General features: G+C 36.1%; 1 protein-coding gene and 1 pseudogene across 7 annotated transcripts in view; one reads left to right on the top strand and one right to left on the bottom strand.

Annotated features, from left to right (window-relative positions):
• Positions 1-6490: 6490 nt before the first annotated feature.
• The window catches only part of METTL4 (methyltransferase 4, N6-adenosine), a 42786-nt gene continuing 22679 nt past the window's right edge, over positions 6491-26597 (bottom strand). For all 7 annotated transcript variants that reach the window (XM_047698222.1, XM_047698217.1, XM_047698224.1 and 4 more), the window contains 4 exons: positions 16401-16575; positions 13755-13861; positions 13279-13370; positions 6491-7331 (listed from right to left, as the gene is read on the bottom strand). In XM_047698222.1, the coding sequence (XP_047554178.1) occupies positions 7186-7331; positions 13279-13370; positions 13755-13861; positions 16401-16575 (520 nt within the window). In that variant the 3' untranslated portion in view covers positions 6491-7185. The remainder of the gene's footprint in view (positions 7332-13278; positions 13371-13754; positions 13862-16400; positions 16576-26597) is intronic.
• Positions 12373-12909, top strand: LOC125082503 (ferritin light chain-like; annotated as a pseudogene).

Here is a 26597-nt window from a genome sequence, read left to right on the forward strand (position 1 = left end):
ATGCAAGTCTTAGCTACTCAACAGAATTCAAAGATACTTGAAAGCCAAGGGTTCATTCATTCATTCATTAATATGGGCAGTTCAGGTATGCTGGTAGGAGAAACATAAATAAAAGATTGTCCTCCTCTCATAAGGTGTTCCAGAGGATAAAAAGCCTATTTTTTTTTTCAGTGAGCTCCCTAAAGAATTAACCACTTTTCTCTTTCCGTGATAAATGTGAGGGAAAACCTATCTGGATAATCCACACATGTGAAAAGCGGCTCTCAGAGCAAGAATAAAAGCCTTCTTTTAGGGGATGGGAAAAGTGGATCGTGAAGTTAAGACATGTTGTCAGGAAGACTGTAAATAAAGAGAAATAAGCATATATATTGAATAACTTCTAAGTACCAGGTCCTATGCTAGGCAACTTCATATACATTATTTCACTTCATCTTCATAATAATCTTACAAAGCCCAAAGATTAGCCTACTTATTCCTCAGAAAACAGGAAGGCATAGTTTAAATAATTATTCAGTCACTCAGAAGATGAATATCAAGACTCAAAATATAGATCCAGCTGATCCCACAGCCCAGTTTTTTCCCAACTGAGGAAGAGTCATAAACAACAGCACAGAGTCCTAAAGTCAAATAACAAAGAACAGTCTAGTTTGACTAATAATCAGGATCTGTGCGGGCAATTTGGGGAGAAGCAGCTAAAAATCAGCTGGGTGCCTTGTGTTTTTCCTTAAAGATACTGCCCAAAAATGATTTAACACTGTTGAGCGTAAGTGACCATTCATTTGCCCTAGTTGTCATCCAAAGTTATCCCATTGTTGTGTCGCAGTTATCTAGTAATTGGGCCAAAGCCCGATCAGAGAAAGTAAATGAAAAAATAGTTTCCGGGGCGCCTGGGTGGCTCAGTGGGTTGAGGCCTCTGCCTTCGGCTCGGGTCATGATCCCAGGGTCCTGGGATCGAGCCCCACGTCGGGCTCTCTGCTCAGCAGGGAGCCTGCTTCCTCCTCTCTCTGACTGTCTCTCTGCCTGCTTGTAATCTCTGTCTGTCAAATAAATAAATAAAATCTTTAAAAAAAAAAAAATAGTTTCCTCATGTTCTCCACCCCTAGAGATCAATTTGTTTTTATATGGTCCCAAGGTCTTGGACTGCTACTGAAAAAGACCAAGAAGTTCCCCTCAAGTTCACAGAAGTCCCAGAAGACTTAGGTTAACTCTTAGGAATATTTAAGGGAAAAGGCTGATCGTGGAATTACCATGGTAATCTGACTTGCTTTCAAACTGGACTAGTTAATAGAACCATGAATTAAGACCATCTGCATAGTTCTGGACTGGTCCATACATCCAAACACTGCTAACAGATCACCATGGTACATAAAATAATTTGTGCCTACACTTAACTTATTTAATCTCTCCTTTCTTACTACTTGAATAGCCATCTTCAAATCCAAATCTGTATTTTTGCATAAGTTTCCTTAAAAATGTGAACTGAAAATGGCTATCTAATTGAGGAACACAGAACTACGTGGTAAATATGCTAATAACTTATGTCAAAGGGTTTTTACAGCCTAACTGATTCTGAGTGGTTCTGAATGGCATTGTGGCTATCAGTTCAATCAATGTCACTAAAATCTTTAATGAAAACTAGTGTGTTAATAACTTATCATATATTGATATCCTATATCAATAGATAGATAGATACATCATATATGATATCATATATTGAGAAAGGTATGTTTGGATGATTATATACGAACCATTCTAAATTTGCTTCAGACTACCCAATGGATCCTCTCATTAAAAGCTAATGAGCCTATTAGTAAGATCTCAAGTTCATTAACAAACATTATACAACATAAAGTGCCTTAATTTAGGAATCAGAATTCAAGTCCTGGTTATCACTTATTACCTATGTCAGCTAGCCTCTATGAACTTGTTCTCTCATTATAACTACAACTTCATAAAACTGCTTTGAGGGTAAAATGACATAATTGAAGTAAAAGCACTCTGATAACCAGAGAACTATGCCAATGGGCCTGTGGTGCTTCCCAGGGTGTGGTAGGCCAGTGGTGATATGAGTCAAATGAGGTAAACTGATGAGCATCTTCAGGGAAGGGAAGGCCCTTTAATGTGATTATAATCTTCCTCTGAATCACTATCAGTGGAAAACCCAAAGTCTCACTGAAGCTGAAATATAAAAATTCACTAAAGATATGTCTCTAAGGTACCAAACCTGAAAAGGTGAATTTGGTGTTCTAATAAGAAAGAGTTTGAGTCATAGAACTTGGAGGACTAGAATAGGACAAGGTAAATACAGCCTACAGCAAGGAGAGAGCAAGGTAGCAGTTGAGGCAAGGCCCAGACCTGAGTCATGGACTAATGTCTCTGTCCTCCTTCAAGAAGACAACCAGCCCACAGTGACACTGGCTTTTTTGAGGGAGCTCAAATGTTGACATCCAAGAAGAAAACCTATTCTCACTTTCAGACCATCCAAAGAAAAAGGCCTTATTTACTTGGTAGGTATCTTATCAACAAGAAAATCCCTTTGATGGCTGTCTCAGTCAGTTCCAGGCTATTATAAAAATTACCATCAACATTTATTCTTTGGGGCCTTATTTACTTGGTAGGTATCTTATCAACAAGAAAATCCCTTTGAAGGCTGTCTCAGTCAGTCCCAGGCTACTATAAAAATTACCGTCAACATTTATTCTTTGGGGTTCAGGAGGTTCAAAGTTCAAGATCAGGTGTCAGCATGGTCAGGTTCCCTGTAAGCCATCTTCCTGGTTATGTCCTCATCTGACCTTTTGTTGGTGCTTGCATCCAGAGACTGAGATCCCATGTTTCTTTTTATAAGGCTAATTAATCCTATCATGAGGGCCCCACGCTGACAACCTAATCTGACCCTAATTGCCTCCCAAAGGCCCCACCCCTAAATATTATCACATTGAGGGTTAGAGTTTCAGCATGTGAATTTTGGGAGGGTACAAATGTTCAGTCCACAGTTGATGGTGCACATAAAAATCAAGGTCCTGCAAGTGTAACAGATCTATTTTGAACCAAATTAAAGTTTCTGAATATAGAAGAAATATGAGAAAGGCCACCAATTAACCACCTATGGAAGTCATCAAAGAACAATGTACAGTAACTATGAAGTTCAGAGACACGAGCTGAAGCCCAAAAGCTACATGGGGCCTTTGTTTTAATTTTCAATTACTTGTTTCTAGGCAAGACCACAATAGAAATGATGGGTTTCAAAGATTCCTCATGTATGAAACCAGGTGTAAGCTAAGAAATCTGATCTCAAGAAAATATGATGTTTAGACAGAAAAACTCCATGGGCAGTATTCAGGTGAATGCCCTGAATTGGAATACAGATTGTTTAAGAAAAGCTTTTTGACCTGAAACTAAAAAATATGTGAAGAGCTCATACACGGATTGCTTAAAATATTCCAAATACCTTACATGTGTTAACTCATTTAATCCTCATAACAACTTCAGAAACAAGTATTATTATTTCCCACTTCTGAGAAAGGAAGACAGAAAGGACCCAGTTAAAGAGGATCTGCTCCCAAAAAAGTAGTTACATGTTCTGTGATTTTACTCTAACGGACCCTGAACAGGAAGGTGAAAAAACGTCAAAAGAAAGGCCATGAATTTTAAGGATACAATCTTCTGAGGCAAGATTCCCCAAAGTTTCCTGAGTGTGGTGTCCACCGTTAACTATGTGCGGGTGAAATGGCTTTTTGTGTGGTTGCTCAGGATGCCAACTGTGATTGCATGGCCTCCAGGTAAGTCCAAATCAAACAAAACTCTAGGGCTCAGAAGTCAGGGAGCTATGCATTCTAATCCTAGTTCTAATACTTACTAAGGTTTTAGGACAAAACAGTCTCCTTCGCCTCAGTTTTCTCGACTATTAAATGGAAATAATATCTCTCGGGACTGTACAAGGATTAAATGCAATAAAATGTAAAAAGCATAGCAAAGAGTAACACACACTATTGAACAAATATTAGCTCTATCCCTTTGGCTAAGCATTTCTAAGAGTCCTAAAAGACTTTGAGTCTGTAAAAAGAATAAGACAGAAAATAAAATCCTTACAGGTTTTAAAAGCAATTAAAAAATCTCTGAATGAGGGGCACCTGGACAGCTCAGTCATTTAAGCCTCTGCCTTCTGCTCAGGTCATGATCCCAGGATCCGGGGCTCCCTGCTCAGCGGAAAGCCTGCTTCTCCCTCTCCCACTCCTCCTGCTTATGTTCCCTCTCTCACTGTCTCTCTCTCTGTCAAATAAATAAATAAAATCTTTTTTTAAAAATCTCTGAATGAAGATATCTTAAAACATTAAACAAATAATAAAGTTCATTAGGTCAGTTGGCTACAACTCTGGTAATGAAGTCAAACAAAGTTCAATGCTCTTACTCTGGCCTTTCTGTTCTCACAAGGTATGTGATTATTCCATTTTCCAGAACCATCCTTTGTTCAAAAAAGAGCCGAATAATTAAACAATCATTACAAACAAGGCCCACAGGTTGTATAATTTAGGAACAGAGCTAAGATTACAACTTAAACTAAACAAAACAAAACAAAACAAAAAAAAAAAACCTCTGTGTCTTGAATACCACATTCAGTGAATAAAAATCCTCTCTCTTAAAGGGGAACCCTCCTACACTTGTTGGTGGGAATGCAAGCTGGTGCAACCACTCTGGAAAACAGCATGGAGGTGCCTCAAAATGTTGAAAATAGAACTACCCTATGACCCAGCAATTGCACTGCTGGGTATTTACCCTAAAGATACAAACGTAGTGATCTGAAGGGGCACGTGCACCCGAATGTTTATAGCAGCAATGTCTACAATAGCCAAACTATGGAAAGAACCTAGATGTCCATCAACAGACGAATGGATAAAGAAGATGTGGTATATATACACAATGGAATACTATGCAGCCATCAAGTGGTGCAAAAATAATGAATACTGTTATGCTGAAAAAAAAAAAAGTAAAAGAAATGAAATCTTGCCATTTGCGACGACGTGGATGGAACTAGAGGGTATCATGCTTAGCGAAATAAGTCAATCGGAGAAAGACAACTATCATATGATCTCCCTGATATGAGGGAGAGGAGATGCAACATGGGGGTTAAGGGGGTAGGAGAAGAGTAAATGAAACAAGATGGGATTGGGAGGGAGACAAACCATAAGTGACTCTTAATCTCACAAAACAAACTGAGGGTTGATGAGGGGAGGGGGGTTGGGGGAGTGGGGTTATGGACATTAGGGAGGGTATGTGCTATGGTGAGTGCTGTGAAGTGTGTAAACCTGGCGATTCACAGACCTGTACCCCTGGGGATAAAAATATATTATATGTTTATAAAAAATAAAATTTAAAAAAAAAATCCTCTCTCTTTTTCCCTCAAGTATCAGTATTTGTGGTGCAAAAATAAAGATCCAAAACCTTGGTGAGGATAAAATGTTTCCATAAATTATATAAAATCTATAAATACTATAAGAGCTGGAAAGAGTTTCAAATGAGGTTGTGAGATGTTTGCTTCATGTTTAATACCTTTTTTTTTCATTTCAGTAACAAGTTAGAATATCCCTATAAATATAAAGTTAAGCCTATAATATTATATTCACACACTCAAAGAATGAACAAACTTGAAAAATAACATCTTTCATTGGCAAAATCAGTAAACATATTGGCAACCCTGTCATATAACCATTTCAATCTAACATTTTATTTAGCAGATAACTATTTGTAGAAAAGCTGTAAATTATATAAATACTTTTGTCAAAATGCTAAGTGAAAGAAGCCAGATACAATAAGTTACATATTCTATGATTGTTTATATAAAATTCTAAAAAAGCAAAACTAGTAATAGAAAACAAATCATTCTTCACCAAAGGCCAGGGGTGGGAGGAAGAGACTGACTATAATTGGACACATGAGTTTTGGAGGTGAAGAAAATGTTCTATATCATGAATATGGTGGTAGACAGACAACCATACATATGTTTTCTAAACTCACTGAACCCTATAGTAAAAATTGGAGAAGTTTATGTGAAATTGTATCTCAATTTTAAAAAAGCTTATACACAATAAATCAGCATGCTTTTCAAATAATTTCAGTAAAAAGTATTTTATTTAGTAAAAAAATATTTATGGAAAATCTGTAAATAATATAAATATCTTTCAAATGATAAGCAGTGTTATCTTCTGACATTATTATAAGAAATACTTTTTAAATCTTCTAAAAAAAAAAAGCAAAACTAAGAAGTACTTGAAGAGTGATCTTGAGGGGCGCCTGGGTGGCTCAGTGGGTTAAGCCGCTGCCTTCGGCTCAGGTCATGATCTCAGGGTCCTGGGATCGAGTCCCGCATCGGGCTCTCTGCTCAGCAGGGAGCCTGCTTCCCTTCCTCTCTCTCTGCCTGCCTCTCTGCCTACTTGTGATCTCTGTCTGTCAAATAAATAAATAAAATCTTTAAAAAAAAAAAAAAAGAGTGATCTTGAATGCAATTTAAAACCCTCCATAAAGGATAAGCTCAGTACAATGATGAGGGACTTGGTAGGTCTCTCAATATTTTTCCAGAATGTAACAGTATACCAGAAGTCAGAAAGTTGGGTTGCACAGAGGACAAGTAGACAACACAAGCGAGTGGCACGGAGCAAGTGTTACTGTGGTACACTGCAGAGCCCATGTCCCTTCCCAAGTGAGCTGCAACCACTGGGTCCTACTGACTGATGCCCAGAAAGAATAGACTGCAGTGCAGCCAAAGCTTCTGATGTTTAAAGTAAAGCAAAAATCTACACTTTATGTGAAATTTCCCGATTTTTCGGAATGATGGTTCAAATTTCTTTTACGACACCATATGAGCCAAATAAAACACATCTATAGACAGAATTATGACCTCTGGTCCACAGTGCATGCTTTCCGAACTTTTTCGATAACAAAGTCTTGTCATTTTTCTAACTGCTTACCTCTTTATTTGCAGTGAACCTGGAATAATGGGGAATACTGGTGCGACTGAAGTAAATTCATCTCAAAACTACATAAAGACTAGTCACTTCTGGTCTTCTGCACAGAAACCAAGTCCTATTTACATTTCTAAGCATACTGGTTGGTAAAAAAGTGAAATATCCATTAGAATGAGGGAAAAAGGGGTAAGGAAAACTGAAGAAAATCACAACTTTAAGATCATAGTCAGCTTCTAGACTGCAGAGCAACAAAATAATCCATGTGTTGAAATTTGAGAACTTCATTGCCCCAACTAGTCCAACCTGGCTGTAAATTTCGAGCAAACAATTCCAAATATTCCCCATCTGGCTTGACATAGTCTTTTAGAACCTCTGTCCAAAAAAGAGAAAAAACACAAAAATTATTATTAAGAAAGGAATCAATTTCCTTTTAGCATTTTAAAGCAGAAAAACAAGAAGATTTCCTTTAAAAAAATGTGGGGAGACAGCTAATTAATTTTAAGGATTTCATCATGGGCTTTGTTATTTATAGTTAGAAATCATTTGAAATAAGCACTCCTGAGATTAGAAACACAGTATCAGAAATTTCAGGAGTCCTGATTTATCAGTTTTCACTTGTGGATGAGAAAAAAGAATTTCAACACCCTCACAGGTAACTTTTCAGTTTTCCAATACTGCTGATATATCTGCTGAATACTAACCTTATTTTTTAATAAATGTAATCTGTGTGTGAAAAAGAAGTATATAGGAACAACACAAAAATAACCCACTTTAAAAAACTGAGATAAAATATAATGCTATGCTGGCAATATATTAGTGAAAGAGCAGTAAATGAAGAACTGGATACTGATAAAAATAGTGAACACATATAACTAACAAATAAAACACTTTCATAGCTATAACTTGGTAGCACATTCCATCATTCCCAAATTATAGATTCTTTATTACCTAAAATTTCACCATATATTTCCACAAGTAAGTAGTCCTTATGCAATGTATTAATAACTACTAAAAATTATATTTTATTAGGAAAAAGGTACCTCAAACATATGTTGATTAAATGCTATGATACACAGTAACAGAAAGAAAATACCATAGAAGCTTTTTTTTAAAGCACATGTTCATTTGGATTGCAAATATTTAAATCAATTTAACTTTGATTGTTGCTGGTTAGCTACATTAACCATTACATTAAGTGGGCATGAAAATAACAATTTAGGGATGAAGAGTCCTAGAAGAGCATTTTTTAAATGTAGTTCTTAATTACCATACAAGATTGAGCTTAGAAGAAATTTATCAAATTCCCTTTAGGAACAGTAAGTATTTCTTAGGAGTACTTGACATAGATAAAGTTTAAAATAAAAAGTGTATAAAATTTTATGTTCATAATGTTCTCCAATCACTCTCACAGAAAAATAACTGTTTATAAAAATATTGGTCCTGTTATCAAAAATCAAAGAATTTAAAGCATTCATTGTCTATAATCCAAGTGCAGTCAAATTTGGGCTTCAATAGCTTTTAGGAGATGCTAACGTGAGAGTTCTAGTCCTTTCATAAATGTATAATTAAAAATTATTAAACCTGAAAGAGAAAGATTTCCCCAGAGCCTTAGAGGACAATAAACTTATATCACTTCTCCATTTTTTCTCCATGAATTCAATGCCTTACCAACCTCAATTCACTTTTACTGTGGTCTAAGGTTATACTGAAGCAAGGTTTTGTGTGTTTGCCTGTTTGTTCAGTGTTTTGGTATAATACATTAGCAACTCTATTCTGGAACCATAATCTGGAGTCTAAATGGGCAGGAGTCAGCCAGTCAAAAATGTTTACTATTCTGAACAGCCACTATAATCAGTGCTATGGAACTTAACAAAGGAAACAGATACCCATGTTTCCTAAGAGTACACAATCTATGGGCACCTGTGTGGCTCAGTGGATTAAGCCTCTGCCTTCGGCTCGGCTCGGGTCATGATCTCAGAGTCCTGGAGTCAAGCCCCATATCCGGCTCTCTGCTCAGCGGGGAGCCTGCTTCCTCCTCTCTCTCTGCCTGCCTCTCCGACTACTTGTGATCTCTGTCTGTCAAATAAATAAATAAAATTTAAAAAAAAAAAGAGTACACAATCTAGTAGAAAAAGATGGCCAGGCACTTGGGAATTGACAACTATAGTACATAAAACTGAAACCCATTTACTACCTCCTACTTTCTACATGTAACTCATTCCTGCATGGTTTTTTTTTCCTTTCTGTTTGAGAAAAATAGTAAAGGAGTAATATTTTTAAAATGTTAACTACATTTCAAAACAAAACAAAAGAAATAAAAGCAAATGAATGGAAATGTCTTACTCTTACTAATTTTAAATATCAGTTTAAAAGTAAACTCAAGATCTTAAAAGTTCTAATCACAAAGAAAAAAATTTGTAGCTATGTGTGGTAATAAATGTTACCTATACATATTGTGATTGGTGATCATTTCTCTCTATATATACCATCAAATCATTATGTTGTACACCTGAAACTAAAACAATGGTATATGTCAATTATACCTCAATTTTTAAAAAGTAAATTCAAATGTATAAAGTATGAATATGACATACACATATACTTAGATAATTATATAACATCTGACATTAGCAAAACACACTTCTAATCAAAGAGGAGGAAATAATGCACACAGAGCCAGTCATTCCCCTTTTGCTCTGGAAACAAAGGGCAGGGCTAGGGGAGAAGGGGCTCAAAACAGTGCACAGAATCTCATCAAACTGTTTCACTCTTCAGATAGAAACTGTTAGTGAGTAAAGTAGTAAAAGGAGTGGAAATTCCTCTAAAGTAAAATATAAGAAAAACAATTTTGATCCAAATACTTTTAAATCTTTAAACTTTATATACATTTATAATGTTAGATTACAAAGCATAGTTATTGATGGTTTATCTTTTAATCTGTGGCAGGAAACTTCAAAATTTAAAAACAGAGTAAATGCAGCAATAAATCAAATTTTTTTTAAAAATCTTGGTGCTTCTAGGAGCAAGAGAGAACATCTCATTTTATCAATTTGCATAAAACAGCTTAAGAACATTTACATGTAAAAGTTCTAAGCATTACATATAGAACATATACTATCCCAAATCCTAGAGTTATGATTTCAGAATAAAATACAATGCAGAAATTATTTTCTGATGGCTTTAATTTCTATAGCTCTATACCTAAAAATACATGTACTTGCTACACAGTAACATAAATTCAAAAATATAGGATTATAAATACTTCCTGTCTACCACCACCTAATCAAAACATAAGGATTATATGTCAAGTAATGTGGATTTTTCCCCCATCCAAAAAATCTGACTCTTCTTTTTAAAGGGTCTCAATCCGGGGCGCCTGGGTGGCTCAGTGGTTAAAGCCTCTGCCTTCGGCTCAGGTCATGATCCCAGGGTCCTGGGATTGAGCCTCACATTGGGCTCTCTGCTCAGCAGGGAGCCTGCCTCCCCCTCCTCTCTCTCACTGCCTGCCTCTCTGCCTACTTGTGATCTGTCTGTCAAATAAGTAAAAATCTTTAAAAAAAATAAATTAATTAAAAAAATAAATAAAGGGTCTCAATCCTTTAAAAAAAGGTGTTTGTGCTGCCCTCTACTGGGCATATTGCAGAACTGCACTTCATAGATACGGGATGTTAAGACTAATTTTTTTAGAATTAATAAAAGACTAATTTTTACCTACTATTTTAAAACCCTGTTTCTTATATTAATCTTTAAACATAATTTTATCCTATTTAAAAATAATTTATAAACAGTTTAACTGTAATTTGAGAATAAAAGGTTGGGTCTTAGCTTTTAGATGTTTAAAAGTAAAAAAATAAGCCTAAGACAAATACTAAATTATGCTTTGATACTCACTGAATGATAAAGAAAATTCAAATGAGAAGAATGCAAATTAGATTCCCTCCACTGAATACTGTTTTGGTACATTGAATAATGTACCAAACATGATTTTTTTCTCAAAGAACAGTGCAATCTCACTTCTCATTTAAGTCACTAATATTTAATGCAATGAACAGTCTATGACAGTACAAAGCTTAAAGATGATTATTCACTCAGCATGCCTCTAAGTCAAAGAATGGATCATCAGGTACACATCTGAATATTTCTCAAACGAAGTTACACTACAAACTCTTCCACATAAGCTATTTAAGATAACAGAAATCCTAAGCGCAATCAATAAAAATTACCTTGGGAATCTGTATTCACTTTCCCATGTATTCTAGCTCATGAACTATCCCATATTCTACAAAATAATAGATAGGCTGGGGACCCTGTAGTTTTCCTGAGTGGCAGCTTTAAATTTGGGGGTTTTTTAAGCAGGAATCACCAAATTAATAAAAAAGATATTCCTCAAAAAATTTTTTGAATAGGAAACAATCACAAATTGAGTATATCATTTACATTCCTATTTGGGGGTGGGGAAGGCACAGAGAAAGGGAGAGAGAGAATCTGAAGCATGCTCCATGTTAATGAGAAGCCTGAGATGGGGGCTTGATCTCATGACCCTGAGGATCATGATCTGAGCCAAAATCAAGAGTCAAACACTTAAGCCACTGAGCCACCCAGGTGCCCCTACATTCCTATTTCTTTAAACTCGTACTTGAAAAATTTAGCATTTACGGAGCTTCCACTATATACTATACAATTTCAAATATATTATAAGCAATCTTAACTCTAAAAGATTAAACAACTCTAAAAAAATCAAATACCATTAGTCTCTCTTTAAATGAGGACTTTGAGGTAAAAAATTGTTAGAGTAACTCATAAAGTAGCAGAGCCAGGATTCAAACCTATGTTAGTCAATCTCCAAAGCCAAAACTTTCCATTATTCCTTGCTGCTTAGTTTCACTGAATAATGAACATTATGTTAAAGCACTAAGGCTAGTAAGAATTCTAGGCTGCAGCAATTACCTTTCCAATCGTTCAGAAAAGCAACACTACCTCAACATAAAACTGAATCTCTACCAAGTATCAATGAGATTCTAACTATCTCTCTCTGACTGTTATTCTGAGCTCCTGGTCTCAGAATAAGCAAGGGATAGAGTGAAATAAAGCCCCTAGTAGAACTACAGTCCTTAGATGCCCCATCAGTCTTCAGTCTATCAAGGACAGTGAGGGAGTAACAACCAATATAATAAGGGGAACCTAAAAAATTGGTATAAAAGGAAAAGCAAAAGTGAAATGAAACTAATCTGCACAGCGCAGCTGGCAATCCCACAAACCTACCTCTTGTTTCAACTGTTCAACAATCTTGTTCAACAGTCTTTGGATGGAACAGACCCAGAGACCCCCTTCTTCCAGTCTCCGACTACTCTCCAACCACCTTCCAATCTCCTTTCCAGCAACGACTTCCAGGACCAGCCCACCTCATTTCTTGTGGTTAGCTCCTTATTGCTGACCAATGATGAGCTCCTAGATTCCTCAGAATTATCCTCCCAAGGTGGAGGCCCCTGTTAACTGTCTGGTCAACCTGAATTTGCAGACTTCCTTCACCTCTCAGGGCTTCTATTTGGATTGTAACAATTTGACTCCAGAAGGCCTAGGCACTTCTACCTCAAGCTGGTCAGGCATCTCTTGGAAGATGCAAAACTAGTGCAACAGCCACACCTTTTTTCAAAACATGAAGAAGCCCTCCCAAGATGAGTGAGGCAAAGCCATGAATGCCATGGAAGCTGCATGGCCCTGAAGAAGAACCTGAACCAGGCCCTTCTAGATATGCATGCTCTGGGTTCTACCCACACAAATCCCCATCTGTGGGACTTCCTGGAGAGCCACTTCCAGATGAGGAGGCAAAACTCATCAAAAACTTGGGTGACCACCTGACTAACCTCCACAGGTTGACTGGTAGCTGGCCCAAGGCTGGGCTGGGCCAGTCAAGTATCTCTTCAAAAGGCTCACCCTCAAGCACAACTAGAAGCTTCCAGAGCCCAGCAGCCTTTGAGGGGCACCTCCACATCCCCCTGATATTAGAGCTTCTGCCTGTGCCTCTCCCCGCAGCCATTAGCCAGCCCTTTAATCATCATAGAGCCATCTCCCAAGTCATGGACCAAATGAAAACAATAAAGCTTTTGTAACAAAATAAATAAAAAGTACTATTTTGTACAAACAAAAAGTACTATTTTGTAACAAAAAAAATAAAAGTACTATTCACAAATGAATTTTAGAATATTAATGAAAATAAAACATCCATTTAGTTTCCAAATCTCTACACCACTCAAATAATAAATTCAATTCTTTTTTCAATTTGCAGATGTCATAAAAATTCTATTTTATAAAAACATACCAGCAAGAGGTGGCTTATGGGAATGAAGAGTACAGGGCACACTGACAATTAACTTGTGATCTGGAATGGGAAGTACTTTTACATCTTCATTCCTAATTAAAACAAAACAACAAAATAAATTATATTTTAAGGACAATTTTTCATACATAAGCCATAGTTGCCTTGATTCTTTTCCAGAATCTGAATTTAAAAATAAACTCAAGAATAGAAGCAATAATGGAAATCAGCAATTTAAGTACTGAGTCATTACTGAAAATTTCCTTTTCTTCAATATAATGACAGTTACACACTAGATAAAACAAAAGATAATATAAAATTTCATGTGCCATATCATTCACACTTTTCTGGTCTGAGCCATTTCCAGATTTTCAAAAATGTAAAAATTAAGGAAAGTTAATGATCTATACTGTACTATTAATATTATAAAATATACAAATGCATACATTTATACAATTTTGAAAAATCACCTTTCCTACCTTAATGGTACAGCAGTTTTTTCGCGAACTCTCCCCAGTATAAGACCTTCATAAGGCTTTTTGTGTGGAGAATCTAATGGGAACACAAACTCTCCTGAATTGGTGATCTGATAGGAAAGAGACAAAAATACAAAACAAAATAAAACCATACATCTGTAAATATCCAGGAAAGGGTTTGGCTTTTTTCCTATCACTATACAGTTTCTACCAAAGAAAAAGAAATTAAACCTTTAGGCTAGTGCTATCCAAAAAAATTGTAATGTAAGCCACAAATGCAAGCCACATGTGTAATTTAAATTTTCTACTAATATTAAACATTTTAAAAACCAAGAAGAATAAGGAAGTAATTATAATTATATATTTAGCTTAGTCTCACATAACCAAAATACTATTTCAAAATGTAATAAATTCAAAAAGTTATTGAGGTATATTACATTTTTTTCTTTCATACTAAGTGTTTGAAAGCCAATGTGTATCTTACACTTAATATCAATTCAATTTTGACAAGCCACATTTCAAGTGCTAAAGAGCCACATATGGCTAGTGAGCATCACTTCACAAAGCAGCTATAAGGGACTAAAATATTTTAAATACCACTTTATCATCTTACACATAAAAATCTACTTTTCATTAAAAATGTACTCCTGAAACCATGTTATCATTAATTCATTTATTCATTCAAACAATACTTATTTATTACTGGCTATGTGACTAAGTGGATTATAATAAAGTATATCTTATTACACTTTGTAAAATACACTATCATTAAAAACTGTCAGAGCTAGAATTAGTAATTAAAAAAAGCTCAGGGACTGGTAAGATAGACAATACTTAGTCTAAGCCCTTGGCATTATAAATCCAGAAGTTCAACTTTGTCATTTCACCCTGGAGTGATCATACTCTCAAAGATTCACTTAAAGCTAATCAAACTGAAAACATAATTGATAACAGCAATACCAATTTATTAACTAACCACTGAAATACATATTTTCACCAACAGAATATTTGTTGAACCTTTAACTCAATATCAAGAAAACTAAAAAGCCAAATCATTAAAGTCCTATTATCACCTCTAGGGCGCAGGAGAGACAGTATCTCTTCCACACAGTGCTGTATAAATATAGGCAAATTCTTATTCTTTTGATATATTTTATATTCAATGCAAATTACCCCTTTTGTTATGCCAGTACAAATAGTTACCTAACAGCATTTCATATAATATACTATATTTTTGTTTTAAACTCTGGGCTTATCACATCATCTCTTATACTGATTAGTACTACAAATGAGTAGAATACTCTTAGATTTTATGTATTAACATTTACTGGATTTCAGAAGGTACCCTTTTCCTGACTTTGGCCCCCATCTCTGACAATAAAAGAACTGTCATAATGTACAGGGTAGAATGGAGTTTTATATTGCCATCAGTGTCCTATATACCAAATCAACCAAAGCTAAGCCCAAAGTATGCTATTAAAAGCAAAGATACGGGGCGCCTGGGTGGCTCAGTGGGTTGAGCCGCTGCCTTCGGCTCAGGTCATGATCTCAGGGTCCTGGGATCGAGCCCCGCATCGGGCTCTCTGCTCAGCGGGGAGCCTGCTTCCTCCTCTCTCTCTGCCTGCCTCTCTGCCTGCTTGTGATCTCTCTCTGTCAAATAAATAAATAAAATCTTTAAAAAATATATAAATAAATAAAAGCAAAGATACAACAGTTAATGTTTGTTTGCTAAGTCCATTAAAATAGGTGCAAATAAACAATGTACACACCTTTTAGAAGATATTCTGGTAGACCACAAAATACATACAAAGTACATAAAAACAGAATTCTCCTGTCTAAAATGAATATATCAGCTATATAAATACTAAACATTCAATCGATAACAAGTTGGCTTATCTTTTTAAAACGTAGGAAGGCTTTTGCAAAATTCATCAAGTAGACAATGCATCTTGAAACGGATGTCTAATGGACTCTGAACTGATGCCTTATTTTTCTGTATTTTTTGGTTCTTATAGTAAACAGAGATACTAAAGATCATTCAACCAATCCAAGAGTTGAGTTACTTCTTTCAAAAGGAGGCCTAGCGGCACATAAGACACTGAGGACTTAAGTTAAAATTTAAAGTACGTAAGGTTCTTGGTTCTTTCCACCTCTTCTGTGCTGGGTTAGCTATTCTCCCTCCCATGCCCAGCAACATAAGAAAAAAGAAAAAAAAAAAAAAACACAGGAAAGAACTCAAAAAGGGTGACTTTTCAAAATTGTGGATGCGTAAAGAGCAAGAAGATGAAGGACAACACTATTTCAATGTTTACTGACAGATTCTCCAAAGTTTTTTGTTGTTGTTTTTTAAACTACAGACATCAGAGCTTTTTAGAATGTCATCCAGTTATCGCTCCCTGAATCAAATATTTCCTAAGGCCAGCAGTTTGAGACTCTACTACAAAAAGAGAACAAAAAGTAAAGAGCCTTTGATAATAAGAAGATATAAGTTTTAGCATCAAAAAGAAAAAACGTAGTATGGTAAAAGTTTTAAATAGATTGTTTTGAAGGAATAGAGCAGTGACATGTTAAGTGTTAAAAATTAGATGCTACATTTATGTGACTTATATGTCACACTATATGAACAAATAAGTTACTTTTTCAACTTACTTTTACCCAGTGCCACTCAGCAACTATCTCAACAGACCAAGAAGGATAAAGTTCTTCCTTTACAAAACGTAGATGCTTCTGTCTATTGGTCACCCAGGTAATAACAAGACAGTTTGGAGCCGCCAGTTTAGGAATAGGTATCTGCTTTATCTGCAGTGGTGATAAATAGCTGTACCTAAAAATAAACAGAAAGTGATATCAGCAAAATTCACTGCAAAAAGGAAAAATAAGCAGACAGAAGACCCATGTAATATTGACTCCACAGACACAAAGCCCCTATACCTAGTTATTTGTATAACTAAACATGAAGCCACAGCGACACCCAGTGGACACATTATTACAAGCAAGTCAGAATTAACCACTTTTCATTTTTAATAGTATAAAATTGTCAGGCTAGCTATCTTTATCATTTTTAAATGTATTACATTTCAGTAATTTCACTAATATCCTTTCCCCCATTCAAAATGAAGCAAATACCACTGTTTGGTTTCCATAATCTGTATTTTACAAAGGGACCCCCATCACGGTGAGTCTTCAAACTGCTATCTCAATATTCTACTATATTTTCAACCCTCAATTTATCATCCTGCTTCTTTATTATTCCAACCAATTCCACTGGGGTCTTTGAAATCCTCATGCCTTCAGGGTGCCTGGGTGGGTCAGTCAGTTACCTGTCTGCCTTCTGCTCAGGTCTTGGAACTCCCTGCTCAGCGGAGAGCCTGCTTCCTCTCCCTCTGCCACACCCCTTGCTTATGCTCTGTCCTCATTCTCTCACTCTCTCAAATAAATAAAATCTCTTAGAAAGAAAAGAAACCCTCATGCTCTCATTTTTAAAAAATTCTATAGTCTTGCACTCCCACCCAGTCATTAATAGTATAAAGTTTCATTTCTCTTGCTGGAACTACTTGCTCTATAAAATCCAACCTAAAGGATTTCTCTAACACCCTACATACACAACAGAGAGAGGAGAGTCCATATTCTCCTAGCTCCTCTGTTAGCTGCTTCTAGGCTAAAACTCCTCCACATTTGCATAAAATCCACTTCTCTTTGAGAGGTATGCTATCTGGCTGTGCTAGAATATAATGTCCTTCATTGAACCTATTTCTTCCTCACTTTCCATAATCAATGAAGCCTTAAGCTCTAAGATCCTTCTACCTTACCAACACAAACCTTGTCATTACCCTGGGCAATTTCAAGGCACAATCAATATGATATGCGTACCTCAACTATTCTTCCCCTAAACAAATACAACTGCATTCGTCCCACTAATCCATTCCAGGGACTCTAACCTGGACCTCATCACCACTCACACTTATTCCAACTCTGAAACTAAACATCGATTTATCTCTGGCTATAACCTTTTAGTCCTTATCTATTCTTTGACCTTATCGAAGCAAACCATGCCCCATCCCTCTACTTTACTGAGTCAATCATTTCTTCCTGCACACATGCTCCTCTTCTCCAAAGACTACCAATCATTTCACTGCCCTCTCGTTAGCATCCTAAATTCCCATCCCCCCTTTACCTTTCACCCCCAAACTCCTTCAAACCTCTAATCTTTTTTTTTTAAGATTTTATTTATTTATTTGACAGAGAGATCACAAGCAGGCAGAGAGGCAGGCAGAGAGAGAGGAGGAAGCAGGCTCCCTGCTGAGCAGAGAGCCCGATGCGGGGCTCGATCCCAGGACTCTGAGATCATGACCTGAGCCGAAGGCAGCGGCTTAACCCACTGAGCCACCCAGGCGCCCCCAAACCTCTAATCTTCAGTCCAACCCCACTTCTACACAATTCAATTCAACTTCTTTATATGGGGAAAATCAGGTAGAGAAAAATGCAGAAGTGAAGAACTGGGTCAATTAAACCCATTCTCGGGCTATCAAAATGACTCATTAATTCTTTTACTTATCCTTGGTCAACTACAAACCCTCATCCCTTTTCAAATTTCTTACCTAAACTCACTCGTGGCAGATGAAATTAACTCATATATCGCTAAAAATAAAGGCCACCTGACTCCTTCAAGTACCTAACCCTCTCCCCTTACACACCTTAACTTACCCATTTGGATACGTTTCCTCTTAAATCAAATGGTATGGCTTTGCCTATCTAAAGCTTATCCTTCCACCTGTGTTCTCTCATTCCCATCTTCCAGTATCTTACGATGCTAGTTATTCCTCTCCTTTTGTGTCTCAACCTCTCTAGCAGTTCCTCACCATCAGCCTAGGTTTTAAAGGAAGAAAGAAAAAGAAAAGGGAAGGTGGAGAGGGGAAGAAAAAAGAAAAGAGAAATTCCCTCAATTCTACAACTAAGCTAAGGACTGGTATCCATTTAGTGTTACTACTTTCACTACTTTATTTTATTCTTCAAATGACTATAATGAGGTTTCTACTACTCTACCTACTCTGTAAAAAGTAAATGACATCCTAATGGCCAAATGCAATAAAAACTGGAATCCAGTTCTCACACACATAGCAACTGTATGATGTGAGGAAATGATCAACAGCATTTCTTAAATAAACAAATGAGTAAAACAATTCATATCTTATGCACCCATTTCCTACCATCCAGACTGGTGCTCTTCTAGTAGACTAGCATGTCTTATAATCAAAGTGATAACTTAAAAAAACTAAGTTTGCCAAAGTATGAAAAACATCAGGTCAAGATTTTGAAGTTTGATGTTCCCAATAACTGCAGATTCTTTGATTCCCTCGATTTTATTTAATTGGGTTGATGTGGCATAAAGAAGAAGGAATGAAATATTCCTTTTTTGTTGTTCAATCTCCTGGAAATCACTGAGCAAACTATAAAATATGCATCTTTATCACCAAGATAGTATTGTTTAACCTGAATCTAATCATGAAGAAACAATCAGACAAATCCAAATGGTAGGAAATATACAAAAAAGGGACATGGGATCTTAAAAAAGAGTCAACATCCTGAAAAGTAAAAAATGGCCAAGAGACTATTCTCCATTGAAGGAAGAAAAGAAAAAGAAAGACTAAATGTAATGTGTGATCCCTGACTGGAGCCTAAATCTGAACACTGAAAAGGAAAATAGAGCCATAAAAAAACACTTTGAGAAGACGTGAAAAAAAAAAAAAAAAAAAAAATATATATATATATATATATATATATATATATCGTGTATATTTGATAATATTATTAATGGCAATATTAATTTTATTAGGAGTAATAATGGCATCATAGTTATGTAAAAGAATATCCTTGTTTTTAGGAGATATACATGAAATAATTTATAAGTGAAGCATGATGTCTACAATATCAAGCAGAGAGATGGAAAAGAGAAAATACACACAATTGTGGTAGAATATTAAAAACTGGTGAATCTAGAGGAAAGGCAATTTGATATTCATGTACTATTTTTTCAACTTTTTTCAAAGTTTGGAATTTTTAAACTCAAAAGTTGAAGGAAAGAAATACAATAAATCATTACAAAAAAGATCATGAAGATACACTTACAAACTGAAAAAAAACAAAAAAATTTCAAAATGTACTATGTAAAAGTATCATAAAATATTATAAAAGGAATGAGTCTATTTTCCAGAATTATAAAAGCTGCCTCCAAAGATATTGCTAATTCTGATCATAGTTTACTTTTTTAAAATTTCTAAAGAATATTCAAGAATAACATATAAAAAAACTATCAATTTTCATTAAGATAAAAGGCAAATGAAACTTTTAGTATTTTTAAAAATAATTCTTTGAGAAAACTGGAACACATTACCAAAGAATATTACAAAATTGGGCTCTTTTGGGCGCCTGGGTGGCTCAGTGGGTTAGGCCACTGCCTTCGGCTCGGGTCATGATCTCAGGGTCCTGGGATCGAGTCCCGCGTCAGGCTCTCTGCTCTACAGGGAGCCTGCTTCCCTCTCTCTCTCTCTCTCTCTCCGCCTGCCTGTCTCTCTACTTGTGATCTCTGTCAAATAAATAACAAATAAAATCTTTAAAAAAAAAAAAATTGGGCTCTTTGATTCTTTTGAATTTAACACTTAACTCTAATAATGAGAAGTAATTGGTAACAGTCTTTTCAACATATGATGCTGAGACAACTGGCTTTCTAAATGCAAAAGGATAAAATTGTGATTCCACCTCACACACAAAATTAAACTCAAATGGATCAAAGACTTAAACATGAGAGCTAAAACTCTTAGAAAACACAGGTGTCCATCATTGTGACCCTGAGGCAATGGTTTCTTAAATAAAATACCAAATGCACAGCAACAAAAAGAAAAATAGGTTAAGCTGGACTTCAACAAAATGTAAAGCTTTGTGCTTTGAAAACATTAGAAAGAAAGTGAAAAGGCAAGAAGAGAAAATAGGAGAAAATACTTGCCAACCATATAAGGTAAGGGCCTAATATCCAGAATACATAAAGAACTCTTAGAAATCAACAAAAAGACAAACAACTTAATTTTAAAATGTGCAAAGGATCTGAAGAGTCAATTCTCCAAAGAATATATACAGATGGCCAATAAGAACATGAAAAGATGCTCAATATTATTAGTCATTAGAGAAATGCAAATCAAAACCACAAGATATCACTCCATACTCATCAGGATGGCTATAATCAAAAATAAACACAAAACAAAAAATAAGTGTCACTGAGATGTAGAGAAACTGGAACCTTCTTATGTTTCCAGTAGGAATGTAAGATGACACATCCATCATGAAAACGGTTCAGTAGTTCTTCAAGAGTTAAAGGTAGAGCTGCCATGTGATGCAGCAACTCTATTCCTAGGTATATACCCAAAATAAATGAAAACATGTCATCTGGAATTAGGCAACTACAAAGTCTGAAGGAACAGGCCTTAATTCGGAACAGGCCTTAATTTTGCCCTTTCTCCTACAACCAACTGGAAGTTTGGGCAGTTTCCAAAACCACTCAGGTTCAATAATTTGTCAAAAAGACTCATAGAACTTTACTGAAAGCTATTATAATCATGATTACAGCTTATAACAAGAGATGACTAATTACAATTTATCACGTAAAGGTTATTATGGTTTAATACAGATTAAAATCAGCCAAAAGAAGAAACTCAGAGCAGAGTCTAGGGGGCTTACAAACACAGAGCCTCCAACAGTCCTCTCTCATGGAATCAGAACACATTACCTTCCCGGCATCTATGTGTGATAATACACACAGAGTACTGCTAACCAGGGAAATTCACCCCAGCTTCAGTTTCCAGAGTTTTAACTGAAGATGCATTACACAGGCAAAATAAAGTGACTAATAGCCCAGGTGGCTGAACTCAGTCTCCAGGTTAACTAATACCACTGGGACCAAAGCCTACCCTAAATGACATGGTTGGCCTTTCTGGTGCACCAATCCCTATCCTAAGATTATTTATACAGCCAGTCTCCCAACTACCTTCGCCCAACCCAAGCACACTAAGCAAAAATAATCCTATCAGGTATAGATTCCCTCCCAGAACCTAAGAGAACAGTCAAACTTTGTTTGGGCAGCACCAAATTCTTTAACACACATTGTTCACAGAAAAGATTTTATAGGGGCTCCTGGGTGGCATGGTTGGTTAAGTATCCAACTCTTGGTTTCAACTCAGGTCTGATCTCAAGGCTGTGAGATTAAGCCCTTGTAAGCTCCACATTCAGCCTGCAATCTGCTTGTTATTCACTCTCCCTCTCCTGCCCCTACTGCTCATGCATGCACTCTCTCTCTCTCTAAAACACATAAATCTTAAAGAAAAGAAAAAAGAGAAAAGAAAAGGAAAGGAAAGGAGAGAAAAGAAAAGAAAAGAAAAGCTGTACACAAATGCTTATGGCAGTACTATAGCCAAAAGCTGGAAACCATGCAAACATCACCAACTGACGAATGGATAAATAAAATGTGGTATGTATGTACATATGTGTATGTGCATGTACGTATGTGTGTGCATATATAGAGAGAGATAAATCCATCCAATGGAATATTATGCAGCCATGAAAAGGAATGAAGTACTAATATATGCTAAAACATGGATGAACTATGAAAACAAATATCTAATGAAGTAAGCCAGACACAAAGGCCACATGTTATATGATTCCATTTATACGTAATGTCCCAAAAGGTAGGCTTATGGAGACAAAGAGAAGATTAATGGTTGTCAGAGTATAGGCAAAGAGGCAAACTAGAAGGAACAGGGATTCTTTGGGGGTTGATAGAAATATTCTGGAATTAGATAAGGTAGTAATTGCACAACATTGTGAATGAATTAAACCACTAAACTGTACACTATAAAGTGGCTAAAATGGTTAATGTTATCTAGTTTTCAAAAACCTCCCTGGGAAGCCTGGGTGGTGCAGTTGGTTAAGCACTGGACTCTTGATTCAGCTCAAGTCATGATCTCAGGGTCATGAGATCAAGCCCTGAGTGAGACTTCACACTCAGAGTGGAGTCTGGTTGGGATTCTCTCTCCCTCTCCCTCTGCCTCTTCCATTCATGTTGTCTCTCTCTCTCTCTCTCTCAAATAAATAAATAAATCTTTTAAAAAAAAACTATATTAGCACTCTTCTCTCAAAGAGCACCCAATCTAATGTTTATAATCTAATAATAAAAGAAAAGAGAGATCACTCACTACTGTAACTAAAATACAGAACAGACTGAAAACATTAAAATTTGCTAAGAGGGTCCAAGATGGTGACACAGGAAGACTCTGAATTCATCTCCTCCCACAAACTAAATATATACCTATATAGAGACATTCCTCCAGAAGAAGAAGAGAGGGCTGACTGCACAGCTTCTACACAACAAACAATAAAGGACAATAAACAATAGGGAAATGTAGAAGTGTGGACACAAAAGGAACCCCACTCTTCATTAGGTGACCTACAGTAGAGAAGGATATTGATGAGGGGCCAATGCACAGACTCATCTGCCCTCAGACACAGCAGTTTAAAGGGCAAATAGATTATAAATGAAGGAAATCCATTTACTAACACTAGAGCCTCCAACAAATAGGTACAGAACCAATGCAACTCTCACAGAGGAACCAGCAAGCACCATTTTTACGTTCTGCATCTACCTCCATAGTGTAAACATGAACAGGGTCCGGGTACTTTACCAACCTGGTAGGGCCACCCCAGCACACTCCAGACACCTGGCCCACTCCAGCTCCAGCCATCCCTCAAATACAGCCCCCATGTAGTACAACCCCAGTCCCCAAATACATCAGCCCCAGCTCCAGCCATCCTGCCAAGGGCAGCACCCTCCAGGACCCAACTAGCTTATTTCTACAGCACAGCCCATCCTGGAACATATCCAGCCTATGCCCACTTCCACTCCAGCAATTCCACAGAGGTGGCCACAGCACAACATGCCCCACCAGAACCTCCAAGCCACGCCCACTCCAGATCCAGCCAGCCTGCCAAAGCCATCAGGCATACAGTCTACACAGCAGGCAGTCCAACATAAGGCCACTCCTTCAATACCATGAGAGTTAGCTCTTATAGCTAATTCTCAGAAACACACACAGAAAGTCAAACAAAATGAGGTGACAGAAATATATTCCAAACAAGACAACAAGGAAAAAACACGGGAAAAAAAGGAAAACCTAAAGAAAAGGAGATAAGTAATTTACCTGATAAAAAGTTGAAAGTAATGATCAAAAAGATAGTCCTCAAACACAGGAGGTGAATGGAAGAACACAGTGAAAACTTCTATACAGAGAAAGAAAACATAAAAAAGAATCAGAGCTGAGGAATACAATAACTGAAACGAAAAATACATTAGAAAGAACCAAAAGTGGATTATACGATAGAGAAGAATGAATCAGCAATCTGGAAGAGAGAATATTGAAAACAATGAAAAAAAATTTTTTTAATGAGGACAGTTTTAAGGGACTTCTGGAACAACAAGCATACTAACATTCACATTTTATGGGTACCAGAAGGAAAAGAGAGAAGGAAAGGGCCAGAAAATTGGAAGAAATAATGGCTGAAAACTTCCCTAACTTGGGAAAGGAAACACATATCAGATGCAAAAAGCATAGAGAGTCCCTAATAAAATGAAACCAAAGAAATCCAAGACATATTATAAATAAAATGGCAAAAGGTAATGAGAGAATGTTGAAGGCAGCAATTAAAAAAAAAACTCACAAATGAGAAAAATCCCGTAAGATGATCAACTCATTTTTCAGCAAAAACTTTGCAAGCCAGAAGGAGTGCCAGGATGTATTTAAACTGCTGAAAAGGAAAAACGTATAGCCAAAAATACTCTATTCAGCAAGGCTCTCACTCAGAATTAAAAGAGAGATAAAGGGTTTCCAGACAAGCAAAAACTAAAGCAATTCACCCTGACTAAACCAGCCCTACAGAAAATGTTAGAAGATCTTTACACAGAAAAGAAAATCCCATGACTGAAAAACAAGAAAATATATTAAAGAAAAAATCTCACTCATAAAAGCAAAAGTCTAGTAAAGGCAGTGCATGAACCAATGAAAAAGCACTCGCTTTTGAGGTTAAAGACAAAAAAGTAAACTCAACTGTAACTACAATAAGTAGTTAAAGGATATATAAAACAAAAAGATGTAAATTATGATGTCAAAAACAGAAAATGCTGAGAAGCAGTAAAAAAAGTAGTGCTTTTAGAATGCATTAAAACTGAAATAACTATCAGCTTAAAATAGAGTGCTTAAAAAATATCTAGGTCAATATAAATATATACACTTTATAGGAACCACAGACCAAAAAGCTACAGTAGATATACAAAAAATAAAGACAAAAGAAACCAAACATAACTCTAAAGAAAACCATCAAATCACAAGGGAAGAGACCAAAGGAAAGACAAATAAGCAGAGAAATACAAAAATAACCAGAAAATAATTAAAATGTCAATAAGTACATGCCTATCAGTAATTACTTTAAATATAAATGGACTAAAATGTTCCAATTAAAAGACATAGGGAAGCTAAATGGCTGAAAGAAAACAAGACCTATCTATATACTGCCTGCAAGAAACTCACTTCACATCTAAAGACAAACACAGACTAAAAATAAAGGGATGGAAAAAAGTACTCTATGCAAATAAAAACAAAATGAAGGCTGGAGTACCAATACTCATATCAGACAAAATAGACTTTACAACAAAGACTGCAACAAAAGATAAAGAAAAGAATTACATAATGATAAGGAGGTCAACCTGAGAAGATAATGTAACAGTTATAAATATTTATGCATCTAATATAGTAGCACCTAAATATATAAAACAAATCTTAACAGACCTAAAGGAAGAAACTGACTTTAATACAATAATGATAGAGGTCTTCAATACCCCCACTTACATCAATGCATAGATCATCCAGACAGATAATTGATAAGGAAACACTGCTCTTGACACATTAGACCAAATGGACTTAATGCATATACACAGCACATTTGACCCAAAAACTCCTGAATGCACTTTTTTTTCAATGGCACATGGAACATTCTTCAGGGCAGATCATATATTAGGCCACAAACAAATCTCAATAAATTTAAAATGACTTAAATCATATCGGCCATCTTTTCCAACAACAGTGTGAAATTAGAAATCATTTACAAGAAGAAAACTAGAAAAAAAAAAGAAATATTACTACACAGCAAATGGGTAAACGAAGACAGCAAAGATATCAAAAAATACTTTGAGACAAATGAAAATACAACTTTTTAAAACTGCAACAAAAGCAGTTCTAAGAGGGAAGTTCATAGCAATACAAACCTACCTAAAGAAACAAGAAAAACGGGGCGCCTGGGTGGCTCAGTGGGTTAAAGCCTCCGCCTTCAGCTCAGGTCATGATCCCAGGGTCCTGGGATCGAGCCCTGCATCGGGCTCTCTGCTCAGCAGGGAACCTGCTTCCTCCTCTCTCTCTGCCTGCTTCTCTGCCTACTTGTGATCTCTGTCTGTCAAATAAATAAATAAAATCTTTTAAAAAAAAAAAAGAAAGAAACAAGAAAAACCCCAAGTAAACAATCTAACCTAAACTAGAAAAAGGACAACGAAGGCCAAAGTTAGTAGAAGGAAGGAAATAATAAAGATTAGGGTGGAAATAATTGAAATAGAAACTTAAAAAATCAATGAAACTAAAACCTGATTCTTTGAAAAGCTAAAATTGAAAAACTCGAGCCAGACTCATCAAGAAGAAAAGGGCTCAAATGAAAAAAGAAAGGGTTCAAATGAATAAAAGCAAAAATGAAAGAGAAGTTACA

The sequence above is a fragment of the Lutra lutra genome, chromosome 12 (genome assembly GCF_902655055.1).
Source record: "Lutra lutra chromosome 12, mLutLut1.2, whole genome shotgun sequence".
NCBI classification, from domain to species: Eukaryota; Metazoa; Chordata; class Mammalia; order Carnivora; family Mustelidae; genus Lutra; species Lutra lutra.